The sequence below is a fragment of the Parasteatoda tepidariorum genome, chromosome 2, assembly GCF_043381705.1.
Source record: "Parasteatoda tepidariorum isolate YZ-2023 chromosome 2, CAS_Ptep_4.0, whole genome shotgun sequence".
Taxonomy (NCBI): domain Eukaryota; kingdom Metazoa; phylum Arthropoda; class Arachnida; order Araneae; family Theridiidae; genus Parasteatoda; species Parasteatoda tepidariorum.
The window spans coordinates 6,007,566-6,028,664 of NC_092205.1; the positions used below are offsets into that span (position 1 = coordinate 6,007,566).

Sequence of the window (21,099 nt, forward strand, 5' to 3'; positions counted from 1 at the left end):
GTCCCGCAGTGGACTGATCGTTAAGACACGGTTCCCATCAGATCACCGAAGTCAAGCATCACTGGCTGCGGTCAGTGTGCGGGTGAGTGACCACTTGGATTAGTGTGCGTAGGGACCGAGGGTGTGCGGTATGGGTCCTCGTTAAACTGCTCGACTATAAAGTGCTCGACTTCGCGTGCAGGTCGTCGGGCTACTGAAGCGTGGGTGCCATCCCCTCTGCAGAGGATCAAAATTGTGATGGCATGTCTTCGGATCATCCTCAGGGATGTTGCCCAGACCGTCGCCAATAGCCCATTGTGCAGCTCTAGTGCGACGTAAATGAACAACAACAATCAACAGTTAAACTACACTGTAAAAACTGCGGTGTAATAACTATCCAAATTTGGTGTTAAAACAGGGTGCATAGACAACTTATTCAACAAAAAATAAGTACCTTTTAAGCACTCAAAAATATTTTTAAGCACTTTAAAAAAATATAATTCGGCAGGGTTGGAACGTTTTTGATAATAGACGGTTTTATCTTGTTTTAATCGTCACGTAAAAAAAAATATATATATATATATATATATATTTGGCATAACTGAATGTTTACCAAAATTGGCCCACAGCTGAATTTGTGACGCATGTCTAATAGCGAAGTATAAAAACTTTATTTGCGAAATATATTACTTTCTTTATCTCAAATTTATTTATTTTCTCTTTTTTTAATATGTGAAAAAAAATGCAAATTTTAATATCTGCTCCTAATTTTACAATTCAATTTCAATGAAATGTTTAAAAAGGGAATGCAGATGTATATTCATAGATAGGATATTTCATAGATGTCGTTAATCTTTAACAATTTAAAAATGTTTTAAAAAAACCTGACCCAGATTTTCAAAAATAATAAGCACTGTCACTTTTTGTATATATTTATTCGATGATAAATACTTATACTATTTTTAAGGTCCTTAATTTTTCAAAAAAAGTCCTTAAAAGTGCTTAATTTTTGCTTTGTTAAAAGAGTGAGAACTGTGATATAATTTTATATTTTATAATTTTGTGTAAAAAATTTTAACTAGCTCAAAAAGCTCTTGAGATATGCCGAAATATGCGAAAATTAAAATTTGATTGTTTTAAACTTTGGGACGCTTTATTTACCAAACTATGGGGACTATATTTCCCTGATTACAGCTATCCCCATAGTTTGGGGGTCAGAATTTGAATCCGTCAATGTTGTTGACTGAAAATGAGTTAACTAGACATTGCATGTGCAATGACAAGTTAACTCATCATTGATAAGCAACGTTTGGATTTGAAATGAACTGGTCAACAATGTTAATAGCAAGATAGTCGTTACACCAAGCTTGCTTTTTTAATTATGAATATAATTTCTTTTTGTGAAAATAGTTTTTAGTCCAAAGTCTAACTTTGTTTAATCACTTTATAGGATGTACGGCTTTGTTACTTTTAAGAAGCATTCTGATGTTGCTCGTGCTATTGAAGGTTTGTACATTATGTTTATAAGATTTCGATTTAATTTTAATTTGCTGAAATGCATTTTTCTTATTTTTCTGATATTTTTTTAATAATATGTTAATTGTAAAATGAATAGATGAATATTCTATTGATTTGGAAATATTTCATTTAGCTTTACAGTAATGCAGTATAATGATACGTATTTATGTTTTATATCAACTAAACATTTCTAAAATATATCGTAATTTTTTTTGTTACTTTGCATTACCTCTTGTTTGTTAATAAAATAATTTATAAAATAGATTAAGAATTATGCATAAAAATATTAAATAATAGATAAATTTTTTTTAATTTTAATTTTGCCATTTTTTTTTTGCTTTCAATGTTATTTTGTTACCTAATTGCAATTAAATATTAGGGACTGTGGATGATATATGCACTCTAATAATCATTTAGTATAGTCGAAACTTTAACAGTAATAAAATATTTTAGGCAAGTTTAATTAACAATAATGTGTTTTTTAATGTTTGTGTATTGTATCCTTATGTGTAATTAAAAACTATTAATGAAATGAAAATGGTTAATAACAATTCTAAGAATCTTTCGAATTTAATGGAATTTTTCTATTCAATAAAAATAATATATGCTATAATATCATATAATTTTTTATAGTAATAATGTTATTCATTATATAGAAGGTCAAAAATGGTGGCCAGAGCTTAAACTCAACTTTGGTGGAAGGCGAGAATTTGTGAAAGTGAATTACAGTGATTTAGGTATAATATTTTTGAAGTCATTTTCTGTTTTTTTCTGTTTTTTTCTAAGCTTAGTAAACCGACTGAAATTTGTATAACTCTCTAAAAAATACATTTTCTCATTTTTTGTTTTTTTAATACCCATAAAGTTTGATCAATAAGAAATTAAATGATCTTCCAAAATCTCATTATAAAAATATGGTACATTTATACCTAGTTTTTCTATTTTGTCCTATTTTTATACAGTACGACCTCGAAAATCCGGACTTCTAAAATCTGGAAATCTCAAAAATCCGGACTCTTATTTCCAGTTCGTCAGAAAAAATTTTCAAAAAAAAAAATTTGCTTAAAATGAAAATTTTAATGTAAGAGCGCAAAACTGCAACTCTACTCCAGCAATGAAGTAGTAGAGGAAGAGGTAGGGGTGGGGAGTGAATGAAAGCACATAGCTGATAAGGAAATTCCAGTCATTCTTATCAGCTCTGTATAGATAACGAAGAATATAGAGAGGATTCCCCTCTATATTCTTCCATATATAAGGCGTGCAGGAGGAGGAATTCTTCTACCACCTTGTTTTTCCCCCTTGTGAAGAATGAAAACTGGTTTTTTCTTAACCTTGAAGCATAGGAGGTGGGGACAAGTTTTTTCATCCCCCAACAAAAAAGGGATTAGTATCAGCTGGTACAGTCTAGTCTAGAAGCGTCTGTTTCAGTTATAAGTTGAAATTCAGCTCGCGTTTTAAGCCCATATTTTTAGTTTTAATTGCTAATATTATGTTATCTAAACGATCAATTAAGGGGGAAAATGACAAAGGTTTGATTTTTAATGTCTCTTATTTATTATTTAAAGTGTATATTTATGTTAAGTTGTTAAAATTAAGGTCTACACTCGCGCGTTTAATCGCAAAATTGGCCTGGCGAATTTGAAACTTGGATAATTCTATCAATTTTAGTAAGGTATCTAAAATCCGGAAATTTCAGAAATCCGTACATTCCAAACCCCCCAGCAGTCCGGATTGTCGAGGTTGCACTGTGGTTGCTAACTTGTGCAGAGAAGTTTAGTACATCCATTTTGTTTAAGCAAGGAGGATACCCAGCTAGTTGAAATCTTTATTCCTTTTAACTCGTGTGCATTCGTTATTTTGATGGTGATCCTTGTTTCATCAGTATGTCTTTATAATGTCTGAGTTGATTTAGAAAACCGTCAGATGTAAAGTGCTTTCCAAAATATGCTTTCTTCATGTAAAAGCTTGCGAAAAAGGTATGGAAAAGGCATGCAATATAGAGCCTTGCTGATAAGTGGAATTTGCTTGTTACACGACATCCTCACACATTGCTTCAAACCAAAGCACTACTCAAAAGTTTCAAATGGAAAATTTTAGATCTTAAGCCATACTGCTCGGACCCTGCACCCAAACCCTTATAATATACCTAAGCGTGCGAACAATGTTTCCAGAAAATTTGTCACCTGTGAGTAAAATTTTTTACTAATATTTAAAAAAAAAAAAAAAATCAAAATTTGTCATAGTTTGATATTTTTTTGATACAAGTTATTTCTCTAAATTTTAAGAATCAAAACAGGGAAGAAAAAGTTTATTTTATTGTATAATATTTATTGAATGCTATCCTTTGCTGATTAAAGTGATTTTATGTTGATAAATTTATTAGTATCAAAAGTATAGTTTAATGACTGTCATAATCTTTTTGTTTTTTTTACTTTAATTTTATTTGTATTGCACAATATTTTTTAGTATGTCATTTTATGTAAGCAAAAGTTTTATTATAAAGTTAATATAATGAGAAATAAATAAATATAATACGAGACAAATATAATATGAAATAAGTATAATTTGGAACAATAATGATGACCTTTAAAATGCACTTGGGAAGAAATGACAAAGAGTCATTTTGTTCTAAGCATTTGCTCGTATTTGAGAAATATTAAGTATAGCATCCCATTATTAAATGCAGACGAGCTTTGTTTCTTAATATTTGACTTGCCTAATTAAAATTTTAATGGAAAGCGAATAGTTTTAAAAATTTGCATTATATATATTTAATATATCAACTTTTTCATACAAGGGATTATAAATTAAAAACTTATAATTTTATAAATAAAAGTTGCTGAATGTTTTTGTCTTCTGAATTAAGATGACAATGACTGTTATATCCGAAATGACTGTGGAAATAATATCAATGACACTCTGGTGATAGAAAGATTTAAATAAACAGTACATATTTGAAAATAAGATATACTTGTTAGTCTAAATAGTTCATGAGGAAATTTTGCTGAAATAAATAGTTAGTTTAATATTTGTAATGCACAAATCTTTATTTGGATTATTTGTAAAAAAATGTTCATATTTCTGGAATANATACAACCTCATGTTGCAGTCAGAGTACACTAAAGACGATGTTATCAATGATTTAGTTCTAGTGTTGAAAGTTAAGTTAGAAAAAAAAAGTTATTTTAGAAAAAAAAAACACGCCTCTTCTCTTTTAAAGCTAATGGATTTTTATGGTATAAAATTAAGTGCTAGCTTAAACAAAAGACATAATTGTTTGTTTATTTAAAATAGCTTTATCATTCATACTTGGTAAATTTGTTTTTAGACATAATTATAACAGTTGGGATCATTTTTAGAGACACTAAATTTTGTTCATTGGTACGTCTTTTCATGATGCTAACAGAAATGGCATTTTCACAACAAGAAAATGACAGTAGCTAAAATTAAAAGCATTTGCGCAAAAATCATGTACCTTTGATAACAATCTTAAAGTCAATGGAAGTAATCTCTAAGAATGACCAACCTCCATCAATGACCATTTTACTGCGGAACGGAGAGTGGTTGCTCCCAAGAGGTTTCATTGTTTACATATATATAGATAGATAGATATATTTATGTATGTTTATTTAAATTTTTTTAGATGGAAATTTCGCTGAAAAGACTGGATATTCGTATGGCTATTCTCCCAAAAAAGATGATGATTTTGATTTTGCCCGTGAATTGAAGGCAGCTCAGCAAAGACGTGGCTTAGCTTATAAATGATATGTTTTGATCTTCTACATTCCTGTAACTTCAAATGAGCTTAATTAGTCGCTAAATTGCCAAATACCAATTTGAAAAGATGCAACTTTAGTGCCAGAATTTCAGTTTTTAAACTATAAGGACTGAAATTAAATTAAAACTTTTCAAAATTTTGTCTTAAATGAGGCTACAAGAAGCTGTTTATATCTAAGCATATTTATCAAAAAGTTTATTACTATGCATATAAATAGTAATTTAAATTTAAAAGTGTATGATAAATTGTTAAAAGTAGATTCGATGCTATTGTTTAATTCTGAACATATTAAAGGGATGTTTATAAACATTAAAAGAAATATTTAGACTCTACCGAACATTGTGTTTTCTAACAATTCTTATAATTTAGATTATTTTCTATTAAGTTTTGAGTTCTTACGGTTGTGTTTTAGAACTGAAGGATAATTTTTTCCAAATATTTCGCATTACTTTCTTTTTGCCTAAAATTTTAAAATTGCTATATAATAGCTTGAAAACACCAATCTTAGTCTTAGACAAAAAAAATTTGTCCTTAAAAAATTTATGATGGATCCCTTATGTTGAATACTAAGGATTTACATACCATGTTTGTTTCTTTTCGTTTAAAGAGATAAGAAAAAATTCAATTGTAATTGGAGACGCACATTAGTCCACATTTTAATGTTATAACCATTTATAAGTATGCTTGTAATATTCACCCAAAATGCCTAAAATAATAAGCACAAAAATGATTTTCTAGATGATTTTCAGGATTTTTATTAATAACACTGAAATTTTTTTGTCTAATGAGATATTTAATCATTTTTGTTTAGCTTTTCAAGTTTTTGGATTGAACAAATATATTATTTGACATATCGTGGAATTGGATTATGCATATCCATCCTTCAACTAATAATCACACGTATTGTACAACTCATTTGCTTTTATTCGTTGGAAACCAGTTTCCAATCGTGTTTTTTTTTTTTTTTTTGCCCTAGTAGCATAATAGTTAAAAGTTTTAATTAAGTTTAACCCATTTTTAAAATTTTCCTTGTTTGACCAGGCATATCAATTCTTGCTATTGTCTTGCCAAAACTATTTTCTGCTAAACTTACTGTAGTAAATATGTTTTATTTAAAATAGTGACACACACAAGTTTAAATTCCTTTCAAATAAAAACTTCTATAGTTGAAATGAGCTTTTGGAAAATAATTATCTGATTGATAGGAATAAAAATTTATAACTGATTGATTAGAATAAATATCTAAATTTTAGCTCGAATAGAATAAATTGTGCAGTGTACATATAAATTGATTATATCATAAAAATATTGCTAATTAATATAAATTCTATTTATTTTTTTTAGAACTATTAATACTTTATACATTTCAAATTTAATTTTCGGAAAATATTTGATTGATATAAAAAAGGCTTTAAATTATATGTTTATTTTTTTCTGTATCTCTTTAGTACTCACAGTTTTTTATTGTTTGTCTTTATGGCAATTAAAGTGTGTCACAAAACTTGTTCTAAAAATTCAGAATTGATGGAATTTGTCATTGTGGTCTCATATCTATATCAAATTTTTTATTTATATCATAAATTCCCATCTATATCATAAATATATTAATTTTTTTTTAATCAAGTTGAAAAATAAATAGGTCTTTTGGATGAAATAGACCCAACTTGGTATCTAAAACTTTTTACTGTTGGTCAAGAATAGAAAATTTTTCTAAAAGCATAAATATAAATCAAATTTTAAAATTTTCAAGTTCAGAAAGGTAAAAATTATCAAGTTAGAGGGAAAAAAAACGTATATGAAATGTAACATACCCTTTCAAATCTACCTAAAAATGTACCTTAATAGATTGGATAAAAAATTGAAAATTTTTTTTATTTGTTAATGAAAATAAAGTTTTTTATGTTTTTCAGAAAACATATTTGAATTTGAAAACTAAAATTTGTTTTATATTTATATTCTTAAAAAAAGTTTAAATTAAAATTTTTGATTAAAAAAAATTGAAGTTTAGGCTTGTTTTGAAAGACTTAAATCTTTTTCAGTTTGGCTGAAAATTTTTTGTTAAATGTGTGACTATAGTGCCAACTTTTTATCGACTCCAAATTTAAAAAGTTAGGGATCTGCCATAAAATGATGTACTCCCCCCCCCAAATATTTTTTACTTCCCTTCGTCACAAAGTGTCATAATTTTTCATCAAACCGATAACTTCAAATAAATAAATAAAAATTTAGTTTTCATTATCTGAATCTTTTTTTTTTAAATATATATATGCAAACTCATTGACAATCATAGGGGATTGAAGGAAATTCAAAAATCTAGATTTCTCGGAAACATTCCTAAAAATTCCTCCACTGCCATAAGATATTTTGATTGTTACGAGCATTTTATCCTGCATCAACGTAAAATGGTATGTCTGTGTACTTAACCTGTGTTTGTGTTAGAGATGAGATAGGCTTAGCCAATGTTTGATTCATTATCAGTTTCTATTATTCAAAGTAGTTTTGAGTTGGCTATTAAACTACCTTGAACTAGAGAAACTGAATAATTTCTTCCTTTTATTTTTATTTACTTGCTTTTTTTCATGGAAGTGATAGAAATTGTTATTATTATTTTTTTTATTTCATCACTAAAGATCCCAGAATTTAGTTTATTACTCAGATATGTTTTAAATAATCTTAAGCTCAAAAAAAAAAATATTTTAGGCGATTTTGAATTACAATAAATTTTTTTTAAACAAGTCCAAACTCATCTCTAGTCTGCATCTGTCTTTCGTAAAAATTTTGTGATGTCCTGCTCAAATGTGCCAAGTTGTGTTACACACATTACAAGTCTCAAACATTTTAATTTATAATCTTAGAAAACCAGTTGTCTTTGTGGTTGATTTACATAGTGTATGTACTGCAAATTTTAAACAGGTTTGAAGTGTTTATTTTTGTACGTTGTTTAGTAATAACTATATCTGAAATATATTTCATTTTTCTTTTTTAATTTATAGTTTGCATAGATTTTGCTTTTTTTTTAAAACATAGTACCTTATTTCATTTCCTTACTTTATACTGCTCCATATTTATATCTTGTTATGTGTATTTTTTTCTAAAAAGAATGTTATTTGTGTGAAAATAATTGCTTGTTTGATTAAACTCATTATTTTAATTTTGAATGCATAAAAAAGCGCTTGTTTATTATATTGCTTTACATTATATAAATGTGTAATAAAAATAGTTAATTTTCTCCCCTTGTGATAAAATATTATTAAAATTAAATTATGGGTGCACAACCTGTGCTTTAAGGGCGAATTACAGCTCTTAAATAGTCAAAAGTGTGACTCTCACCCACTACCCAAATAAAAATAATTATAACTGTTAACAGTTATAAATTCTTTTTATTAGTAACTGTGTCTTTTGAAATACATAGTTCCCGAATTGAGTATTAGAAATGTAATTAATTTTTATTTTTTTTATCGAAATTTTTACTGCGTTTGCAACATAGTTAAAAAATTGATGAAGTGAAAAATATAAATTAATTTTTAATGAGAAAAATTAAAAACTTTCTATAATTTAATCAAAAAAACTATTTTATTGCAGAAAAGAAAATTTGCACAAAATTACAAATTTTTTAATTTAAGTATATGTATACATTTACTTCATACATTATGTAATTGACTGTTTTCTGCCTTTTAATTTTTGAGACATTGATATTGTTCCTATAAAATTAGATAATTATTACGTTATTTACAAAAAATCTAAATTTAATTAAATTTTAAAGCAAAATTATTATTTCTTCTTGTCCTTCTGCAAGAAAGGTTGTGTGCCCCAAATTAAGTATTCTTAATTTATAATAAAATTAAAGTAGAAAAATTTTTTTTTACTCTTTTTAACTATTCATACCTGTAAGCTAACTTATCTCTTTACTAACTCAAATTTTCAATAATAATACACTACTTTTTTATTTAAAAAATTTTTTTTAGTAGAAAGATTTAAATTGATTTATGCAAAAAGCATTTGTTCTATGATTTAAGAATATTTTGTGCACAAATGAACTGATTAAAAATTCTGTAATTTTTTATTTTGGAGAGAAAAAAAAATTCTAATATTATTTTGAGCAGTTCTACATTTGCTAGTTCTTCAAGTTTTGTCTGCTTACATGCATATATGTATATATTTTGTTGCTATTATTTAGAAAAGTGAAAACCTAAAAAATTTATGTTTTAGTGAAAGTCATTTGTATAAAATATATTTTCTAGTATTTGTATTTTGAAAAATTTTAGAGGAGTATGACATGTACTTCATATATTATAGTATATAGGTATTGCAAAACAATCAAAATATGATGTAAATGGTGATATTAGCTAAAGAATGTTACATTCTTGTTATACGTTTCACTCTTTTAAAAGAGAAATTAAGACATCTCCCATTAAAAATACTTTAGACTCTCGATTGATAGGGATTTAGCGAATAGCCAAAATAATCATATTTATCCAAATTTGATGAAAAATTTCAAAAAAATCCTACAAAATTTATAATTATAAGTACAGTTGTTTACTAATTTTGATACAAAAAGAAGAGGATAGATATTAATTTTAATGCTGTATTTATATTTGAAATTATACTAGTACTATAAAAGAAATTATTTAATTGTAGTTTTTTACATCATTTTTAGGGGTAGAAATTAAGAAAGTTTAGCCATTGGTCGTACTGGACTAGTTACTGAATGATATAACTAGTCCATTCACATTTTCTATGGTCAGTTTATGTGTATCTATCAGATTTTTTCAAAGAAAAGTAATAAAATGAATTTAAATAAACATTACAATGCAAGGAATGGGAATTGTATATAATCGTCATGAAATATGGCATGTTATAACTATAACACAAACCAAAACAGGAAACTAAAAATTAAAAAAAACAAACTGCATACCATTCATTTACATGGATTGCTAGTTCAGTGACCTCTAATAATAATTTTATGGTGGTCCAAATAAAATTTTTGTAGTACTAGACCACCAATCAATTATTCATTTCAAGACTCAACATGATTTTTTTTTTAAGCCTTTATCTTCTTGCATCACGTAATTAACTTTTTTGGCGTGTTGTTGTGACTTAATGTTTGCCTTAAGGGTTCACCGTGACTTAATTTTTGCCTTAAAGTATCTCTGTGGGCTTGTCTTACTTTAAAGACATGGTGTAATGGATGATCTGAACCCAGTTAATCGAAAGTCTATGGTATGTATTGAACTTCATATATATTTATTTTTCTTAAGCTTTTTTTTTTTAAACAAAGCACTTATTCCAGTTACGAAACATATTTTTATTTGTTAAAACAACTGAGCACCATTCTGTTTTGTTTTTTTTTTATATAAAAATGTAGAAATTAATCTGATCTTATTTTGTATTGTTTATTTTTTAAATAATGTATAAATTGTTTTGATTTCATTTTGTATTGTTTATTTTTTTAATATTCTCTATTAATTCCCTCTTTAAAATTTGTAAGGGAGAGTATTTTTGCTCAAATTTATTTTATTGCTGTAGATTTTTGTTTGTAAGTTGTAATATGGAGCTTGCTAAAATAATAGTGTTAAGTATGTATCTATGTTAGTTTTTTTTTTTTTAATTTAGATATTTAAATGTGTTAATTTTGTTTCAAGTTCCTATATGCCAGTAAATGTTTACGTCTTATTTTTTAACTTAATTTCTATTAAACAAAACCTTAGCATTACTGTGTTTTTGTTAATATAAAACCATTAAGAAGGTAGATCTGGATACACAACTACAGTTAAATTTTAAGTATTGTTAGATGAACTGTAAACCTAATCGTTCTTAACCTACCTTTAACTTATATGTAAGCAAAATTTCCATTGTAAGTTTTTATTTAGCTTTTGTTTTTATGTGAAAGTAATTTTAGTAATTTTTCAGTTATAAGCAAAAGCATTTTTAAACTCAAAGATCCATAATTATTTGTGGGTCTTTAAAGCCATGTGTACATAGTCTTTATAACCAATTATGATCATGAGTCTTAAATCAAGTTTGATCTAATTTGTGGTGAAGGAAAATATATCTCGGTTTATTTTTGATTTAACCAATTAGAATGAGATCCATATGTTTTTAACCTACGTTGCAAGTCACATTAAATTACAGCTGGCTATAAAAATTAAACTCTCAAAAAATTTGTGATAGTTATTATGTTTTGTTATCTTCAGAGTGTATGTTTCTTAAAACGAAAACATATACTACTAGAGCTTTTTGTTTCAAAAAAAAAAAGAAAGAAAAACTCTTTTCACCAAAAATTAGTTAGTCTAATGAATAGTGTTATTTTGTTAAGCCCATTAATTAAAATATTTCTTTCCTAAAGATTTATAAAATGTGCAGTTTTAAAAGAGGGAAAATTGAAACCATAAATTTGAAATATGTTTTTTTCTTTGTGAGCATTTTTTTTTAAATGTTGCTTTTTTTTGTATATAGTTGTAATATTTGTTTTTATTTGAAATTTTATATCTGCTCAGCTTTCTTTTATATTCAGCAATGTTGAATTAACATTGTTGTTTTATATGATAAAGCATATTGATGTATGTTCCTATATACTGAATTGATAGGTGCTCTTATTTTTAACCCACCGGCGGTTCTGTCCATAGAAAGTCACACTCTTTTATCCTCCCAAATGCACATGAAAATCCTCACTCAATATTTTACAATCCCGTAATTAACAAACAATCCTGTAAAAATGGCCTTGGATTTTTTGGGGTGCTCCTAATCGTCCATCTCTAAAATTACAGGGTTGCCGGTCCCCCCAGGAAGAATAGAAAAACCTGGAAAATACAGAGAATTTAAAAATCATCTAAAATAACTGAAGAAATGCAGGGAATTTTGAAATTTTCCTTACAAACTGGGAAAATACGTGGAATTTTATTTCTTATTTTTGTCTTAAAAAATGCTGAGCTCTCAAAGCCCAATCTGTGGGACATTTAAAGATGATATTTCAGCTATTTCATTTACTGTAGTGGTATTTGTTTTAGGTAATGTTATGCCGTTCCTTATTTCTTTATGTTTTTCCAGCAATTAAAACTAGCATAGTTATCCTCCAATAGCTCACATAAGAGTGCAGTGATTGTGTGTTTCCTCTTAATGTATTGTATATAATATGTGCAGTAAAAACACAGGTAATGATTTTTCCAGATGTGAGTGGCAACTCTCAATTAGATTATCTAGGACAGGGATGGCGAACCAATGGCACGCGTGCCACTTATGGCACGTGACACAATATTTTGGGCACCCCACCGATCGCAATTGTTATTGCACTATGAATTGTTATTACACAAATGTTATTACATTATGAAGCTTATGTAACAATTAAATTAAAAATCACAAAAACAAACAAAATAACAAACAACTATTAATAAAAATATTAACAATTAATGCTAAAAAAAACAATTAATAACCATAAAAAAACAAGTTAACAATAAGTAACTAGCAAAAAAAATTAACAGTCTTGCTTAAACTAACATCTTACAACCTAATATAAGTTATTTGTCATATAATCTGCAGCAATAGAAGTCACACTGATATTACTTTAAGTTGAATTACGCCTATAACTGAGACGTTGCAAAATGTATTTTTTTTTCAATGTAAATAGTTTTGAGTTGATAGTATTTAGTATTAGTATTTTCCCAATAATCACGAAGTCAAAATTACTTGACGGCACGTCTATGACATCATTAAACAGTTTTTTAGAAAAAATGGCACGTTGTTGTATAAAGGTTCGCCAACCCTGATCTAGGAGAACAATGACCCTCCATACCACAGTGTTCTGATTTAAGGGTGGGACAATTAGTCTAAACCAAAGTTGTGTAAAAAAATGTAAACATTTCGAAGCAGTAAAAATGAAAATGTCAAATCAGCCAGTGGGTTAAGCAATGCTACAAGTTTACTAATATTCCTTTTTTTTTATATATATACATATATATTTTAGTTAGCTAATTTAGCCTGCTCATATGATAAAATGTCTCAAGCATAATATATTGTATTCTGATTTAAGTTGGTAGTACGATTTTTTACCGATATTGGTAATGTTTCAATTTTTATTCTGAAACAATTCAATAATCAACTTTCCAAACTTTCAACTCTGCGTAAAATTGCTCCTAATTTTTCCTTTTAAGCACTTTTTTTGAAATCTGTAGCCTTCAGAATGACTAGTTTTTGTTGCAAAAAAAAAAAAAAANGAGATTCTTATTTACGAGATTGGAATCAACTTTGAAATTCAGAAGTACTTTTTTATTTATTTATTGAAAGTGGGATTAAAATGTTTTCAACTCTAAGCAAGTAACATAAAATCAGTGTTGTTCTGTCACTCTTTAACTCATAGACTACAAATTAAAAACATGCTTATATTTCTTTATGTCAAAAAAATAAATAAAAATAATAATCTTATGTGAAGCCTTAGAAAAAGTACTCTTAAATTCTTTTAAAAATATAGTTGAGTAATGAAATGTAATCTTTGCAGTTGTTAATGTCTTACAGTTACTGTTTTCAGTCTGTAATCTTAAATAAGAGAATTTATTTCTACAGTTGCTCTTAAAAAAAAAAAAGAGGTGTTTCCACTTTAAAGTTTGTATAAAAATAACTTAATTTAGGAAATTTTTTATTCTTACTTACTGCTGTAATTCATTGAAAGGTGCTTTGTAATACAAAATAAGAAAAATTAGTTTTGCTTGTCAAAGTTTCATTTCTTATTTGTTTAGATTATTTACAAAGTAATTTAAATATAGTTATCGAATCTGATGCCAATGTCTCATTTGGTCAGCCTTTTTCTTTAAACATAGCAATGATTTTTGTTAGCATGAGCTCTACGAGTTGTTAATATGTCATTTGTAACACATTCATTGCATCTACCAATAGTGTGAGATAACATAATTTTGGATCTAGATATGGATGTTTTTTTCCCGATCTCATTCTGCAAATGCTCAATAGAATTAATATCTGGAGATGGTGAGGGCTTCCACAACAAAGTGAAGTTTCCATCGTGTCTCTCAAACCAATCCAGCAGAATGCATTATCTTGTTGAAAATACTCCTTGGCTATTACAATGAATCATTAGCATAAAGGGATTTATTTGGTCTTTTGACATTGTTTTGGTAAGAGATCTTATTTTGTCTTGTCCATGCAAATACTATAATGAAGGTCCTAACTCATACCAACACTAGTACTCAAGAGGCAACACTAGAGGTAACTGTCAGGTAATCATAATAGAGTAGTCTCTTCCATGTCTGTCAATTTTTACTTTGATTAAAAAATATATTTTGTAAACAATAACACATATAACAAGTAATGTTTTAAAAAAAAGATTTTTATCCCTTTTTTATTTATCTGTACCTCTCGAACGAAACCTCAATATTTTAATGAATAATAATAATTATATTTTAATCTTAATGAATATAAAATTTTTAAATTTTTTTTTCCTTTTTAATTTAGATTTGAGACTTTTATCTTTTTCTATTTAATCTTTCAATTACAAGAAAGAAATATTTAAAAAAATTTTCCGAATTACTTTCTTGTTTTATAGTATAGCCAATTCCACACCCATAAAGCTAAACAATGAATGTGTAGTAATATGTTATGCAAAATACACATCTTTTGAAAGTTTTATCCCTTCTGATTTATTGTTTTTTTTTTCTTTGCTGAATTCAATAGTATAATTAAAATTCTAAAATACACTTTTGATAATTTTTAAAAAAGCCAAAACCTTTTGCATATTATATTATACTATACTTATTGTTTTGCTTTGTAAATTTCTTTTAGTTATTTGACCAAAAACTTTTTCATTTCAGCCTTGATTCATTTTAATCTTATTTTACATTTGTATTAACTGTTTCAGAAGAAGCAACTTTGCATACATCTGCAAATTTAAAGAAAGTAAAAACTAGGTTAAAATTTCAACTCATTTTTGAGAAAAGAGAATAATAAATATTCAAAGAATTAGAAACAATGTAAGTTTCTCAGATAAAGCAATTAAGAAATGCATTATTATTTTTATGTTGAGGCTCTTAGTTTTGATTAGTAAACATTTGTACATTTTGAAGTATATGGTATTGCATACTCCTATTATTTGTTCCTAACATAAAAGTAACTACACATTATAATTTCATGTGGGAAAAATTCCCTAGTGAAAACTTATTAATCAAAATATGTGTTTTAATTTTATAATTTGAAGTGTGTTCATGTTTTGTTTATGTTCTTAGCATGAACACTTCTAGTTTTGTATCACATATATATTAGAATCGAGTTCTAATTATAGAAGATTGATGTAATTGTCTGTGATACATGTTTTATAATTGCTGTTATTCTCTGTATGCAAAAATAAAATTAAATTTTACTTATTTCTGTTCTCTTATTTATGTGTATAGTAATTGTTTTACGCTTGTACAACTCACCTATCAACAAAAATAAATAAATTGATGTTTAAAATTTTTATTAAACACTTAATGATTGACAGTATGTAAAACTTAGCCATGTTTACATGGGCTGGCTGGGATGAAACAGGGAGGGTAGAATTTGATATCATTAGATAAAAAAATACTACTGCTACTACCCGCCATGGAGGTTTTTAAAATTTCGTGACTAACAGCGAGATTGTGGTAATGTGATCGGCATTGCGCACAAGTCGCCTTTACTTCCCAGACAAGCTAGTACGTATCGCTCTGAAGCTAACAAGCCGCTACTTGGAACCGAACCCTAGTTCTTCTCAATGACAGTTCAGAGCCTTAACCGCTGAGCCATAGCGCCAGATCATTAGAAAGATTTTTCAAAATATGTTACAAGACTGTCATATCTCGAGGTGTCTTTATTTTAAACAATTTTTACGCCATTTTTATTTTGCAACTACAGTGCCACTAATGAACCAAAATATAGCAACTTGCATGTCAAACTGGGGTATTTTTTTCTGGTAAATCCGAATTAATTTATGAAAAAATGGGGCTTCTATTTAAGATTATGAAGAGCGGGGATGAGATTTTTCCGCTTTTTTCACTTTCATCTCTTGAATTTCAGCTTTTTTATCAAAAATTCAGATTTTCTAAAAAATTCACTTTTTTTTATAAGTATTCCGCTTTTTCAGAAAATTCACCGATTTTCAAAGAGAAACGGAAAATTCAAACTACATAGCTACCAATCCTTTCTCATTTTTACTTATTTTAGCTATTTTCTCCCCTTTCATACGCAGCAGATAAGATTTTCCGAATTTTTAACCCGCTCTCCAGATAGATCCGATTTTTGTAGTTCAAACGACGCTGCTTCTGACAAGCCTTTTAGAGGTCCAAAGCCTGGAATCTGCTAATATCTCGATTCTTATTCACACGATTTTAATAAACATAGCTTTTCATATTTGCGTGTTGCGATTCTTATTCACGCGATTTGAATATTGTATGTTGAGATTCTTATTTACGAGATTTAAAAATCCAATATTGTGATTCGTATTTATTCCTTTTTAAAAACCTATGTAGCGATTCGTATTCACGCAATTTTAAAATTCTTGATTTGCTCATGCGGTTTATATCATCAAACATTGATTTTCGTATTTATACGTGATTTTAAAATAAGGCATTGGGATTCGCATTCACGCATTCTAAAATTAATGCATCATAATTCTTATTTATGCGATCTAGAAATTATGAATCGTGATTTGTATTTACGCATTTTAAAAATTCTCTATCCCAGTTTGTATTTTCTCATTTTCAAAATCATATATCTAGTTTCATATTCATGTGATTTCAAAATCCATAATTGTTATTCATATTCACGCAATTTTAAGATCAACTATCGCGATTCTTGTAAGAAGTAAGTTTTTGTTAAAAATTAGTTACTATAAAGGTGACTGTTTTTCTAACGATGATTATTAGTATACATAAGTGTTACAACATCAGAGAAACTGGAAGGGAATATATTCAAAACTTACATTCTGTGCTTGCAAGGAAGAAAAAATAGGATTTGTCACAAGATGTTTGAAGATGGCCTAACGACTAAATATAGCAAACATAAAAGATATCGCAAACAAAAGCAATCACTTAAAAAGGGTTTTAATTTATTTTTTTTGGAAAAAGAGTTAATTAACTCATCATCAGAATTTTATTTATAATTGCTGTTATTTATGCTATAAAATGCAAAATTCTTATCAAATAAAAAACAATTATCTAAACAGTTGCTGATTGTCATGTAATTTTTCAAACTAAAATAGCAATTTTTGTATGTTAAGGAGTTACTATATATTTCTACTTCACTGTTATTGATATGTTTCAGAGGGCTCTAGTNTACTTGGGACCGAACCCTAGTTCTTCTCAATGACAGTTCAGAGCGTTAACCACTGAGCCATAGCGCCAGATTTTTCAAAATATGTTACAAGACTGTAATATCTCGAGGTGTCTTTATTTTAAACAATTTTTACGCCATTTTTATTTTGCAACTACAGTGCCACTAATGAATCAAAATATAGCAACTTGCATGTCAAACTGGGGTATTTTTTTCTGGTAAATCCAAATTAATTTATGAAAAAATGGGGCTTCTATTTAAGATTATGAAGAGGGCCACTTCCCCACTGGGGTAAGATAATGGGGTCGAATATGACATCACTTAAAAACCATCTTTTTTAAAAATATTTTATTTGCAAATTTTTTGATGTGTTTTTTTTTCAATGTATCCTTCCGTTTTCATACATTTTGAACATTCTGTAGAACAGAAACTTTAATTACCAAAAGTAACTTTACTTAAATTTGGTGAAGAGTTGACCATATGAAGGAACTCGAACTGTTATCGATAAGAATCGTTTGATCTTGAAAGGAACTTTTGTTCCATGAAAGAAGTAAATTGTATGTCCCTACAAATTATAATGAAAATTAGAATTCACGAATTGGAAATATCAGTTTGAGAAATTGTGGCCTTTACAATTTTAATTTAATTACTTTTTATACAAATTTTTACACCCTTGTTTCTATTTTCGCAATACTTCAAATTACTCGATTCGTTTTTTGTGCTAATGATTATTTGCCATAATTAACATTTGTTAAATATAATTAGGCATTCAATATTAATTATACATTCAATATTAATTACTGTCAATATTATTAAATATATCAAACTCAATATTGATTATACATTTTTTTTAAAAAATTTGCGCATACTATTGAGAGGTTTAGCTTCAAAGTTTGTCGTTTCTCAGGAAACAAATTATGTTAATGGAAAGAAGAAAAAAAAATAACTTTAATTATATGAACTGCGCCATAAGTAGACTTTTACATATATGTTTTATGTTTGCTCATTTGAAATGTTTGCGATAAATTACTTTTGTTGGCAATATTACACATGTAAGATAGTTATTAATTTTTCTTCTATTTGTTTCAACATTTAATAAAATTTTACTGAAATTTGACTCATAAGTTATTGCTCTAAGTTTTTATTTAAAATTTCTTTTACAGAGCAACCTACTTCAATATTTACCAAAAAAAAATTTCCACTAAATTTTCTGAAATTTTTATATGAACCTAAACGAAAAAGTTGAAAAAATCAATTTCATGTCAAATCTATAAAAAAAAAACATAATACTGAAATAAATACAAATACTTTAATCTATAATTCCTTTGGTATAAAAAGTAAAATGTATGAAGTTAATCAGACGTAAAGCATTATGTATATGCAATACAGTACATATATAGTACATGCAAAAATGTATATATATATTTGTTTCTTCAACATCCTATATGAGTTGACAATAAGTAATTTTTGAGCAAAAAATAGAAGAAAAATTTAAATAAAATTCCTATTATGCATATTAAAAATATATATAAAAAAGGTAAAAGTTATACAAATACAATTTTAAATTCTAATTACATATAAAGGAAAATGTTTAAATGGCATATAATATGTGAACTACATGAAATATATTATGCCTAATGTAATATAGTACGTATATAATGCATGCAATGTATTTATATTTTCTTTAACATCATATATAAGTCATCAGGAAGTCAGTGTCTTTCTTAATAAAAATAGAAAATTAGTCTATTTATTAAAATTAGTTTATTTATTAAAGAAAAAAAATCCAGACAACTCATATAGGATGTCCAAGAAAATGTTTTAAAATCCGAAATATGCTTTTGTATATTTGTTAATTACACTCTTAGAAAATATGGTCCAACGTTGAACCATAATATCAGTTCTTAGAACCATACTATGGTGCAAATTTGATGCTACCCAAATAAAGTATTGAGCTCAACTTTGTTTCTGTGCAAGTTGAATCATAGTATTGTGTACACTGTTAGAATTTTCATTCCAAAATTATGGTAAAATAACCAGCAGCAGTCTGTCCATCCAATTAACCCTAAAGTTTACGGTAAAGAACATTTTTTACATTTATGGTTTTGAAGCCTTTTGCAACTGGTGTGGTTAAAAAAACCATACATACGTTTTTTTTTAAACCATTTTCAACTAGCACGGTTTTAAAACCGTGAAAAATAAATTTAACTGGACATTGGATATAGTTTATCAGCTTTATGGTGCTTGCCATCGAAGCGTGAATGATAGTATTGTATTCTAATAACTCTGGGTCACAAATTGGGAGGAGCAGGATACTCTTCATGTGTTGAAGGGAAGGGGGGAAATATTGTCAACACTGGGACTCGAACCCCCGTTCTGTCCGTCATGAGATGGACAGAGATGCCTTACATTAGTTAGTTATAATATGTACTCCGCTGCGAGGAACTAAGTGGCTTCATTAGGTAGGCCTAGTTGGTGCGATAAAATTATGGTCGTTTAACCGTATTATGGGAAAGTAATTTTTCTCACTGTTAACAGTTCGGATACCATCTTATTTATGATTATTTGACTATTTTATTTGAATATGGTAAAATAAGGATTAAATAAATTGTTATTTAACCATTTTTTCCGAGAAATTTCGAGCAGTGCATAATAAAGTGCAATTTGATGCTGCCCAAATAAAGTGTTGAACTTAACTATGTTTCTGTACAAGTTGAACCTTTGTATTGTGTAATCAAGTTTTAGTAATACGATAATATGGTGCAGCTTAGTATCATATTATGGTTACTGTGATTTTGAACAATATAATGATTCATTACGCTAGAAAAATTCCAATAGTATAGTACTGCATTTGAATTTTTTAAATACTAAAGCTCGCTGCTTATTATTAAATGCGTTGTTAATTATGTGAGCCAATAACAAAAATTTCTGAAAGAAAATGCATTTTTATAAAACCTCTGCTTACGTGTATAATAATTTTTTTAATCATAATAAAACTAGAAAACTTTCAGCAAACTAATATCACCATAAAGCTTATTTTCTTGAAGATTAGTATTTGATAAATTAAATTTGGTATGGATGGCCATATATTATATATGTGTTACCTGGCAATTCACAAATATATTTTAAAAACGGAATGTACTGTAAAATTTAAAAATGAAATTAGTTTGAGCCAATCATTACAATGTGTTGATAAAATTATTATTTTTAAAGTATTATTTGCCTTTATAAACTTCAAATTTTTAAGAATGAACAAAAATTTGAAAAATATATCAGTTTAAAAATATATCATATATCATCAGCATACATGGCAACGTTATTTTTAAAAAGTAACGAGTAAAAGTACAAGTAATTTAAAAAAAAGTAACAAGTAAAAAGTTCTTATTTTAAAAAGTAACGAGTAAAGAGTACAAGCAAAAGTACAAGTACTAAACAAAAAAAGTAACGATTTAAAAGTGCATTTCTAGGAAATCAAAGATTCAAAGTAACCTATAATTTTATTGAATATTATTCTTACGTTCTTTAATGTTTTTGCA

At 27.4% G+C, this 21,099-nt stretch overlaps 1 protein-coding gene across 13 annotated transcripts in view; it reads left to right on the plus strand.

Annotated features, from left to right (window-relative positions):
• LOC107442217 (peroxisome proliferator-activated receptor gamma coactivator 1-alpha) overlaps positions 1–15,639 on the plus strand; it is a 68,615-nt gene extending 52,976 nt beyond the window's left edge. For all 13 annotated transcript variants that reach the window (XM_043056150.2, XM_071177091.1, XM_071177087.1 and 10 more), the window contains 3 exons: positions 1,430–1,485; positions 2,154–2,234; positions 5,141–15,639. In XM_043056150.2, the coding sequence (XP_042912084.1) occupies positions 1,430–1,485; positions 2,154–2,234; positions 5,141–5,262 (259 nt within the window). In that variant the 3' untranslated portion in view covers positions 5,263–15,639. The remainder of the gene's footprint in view (positions 1–1,429; positions 1,486–2,153; positions 2,235–5,140) is intronic.
• Positions 15,640–21,099: the final 5,460 nt, after the last annotated feature.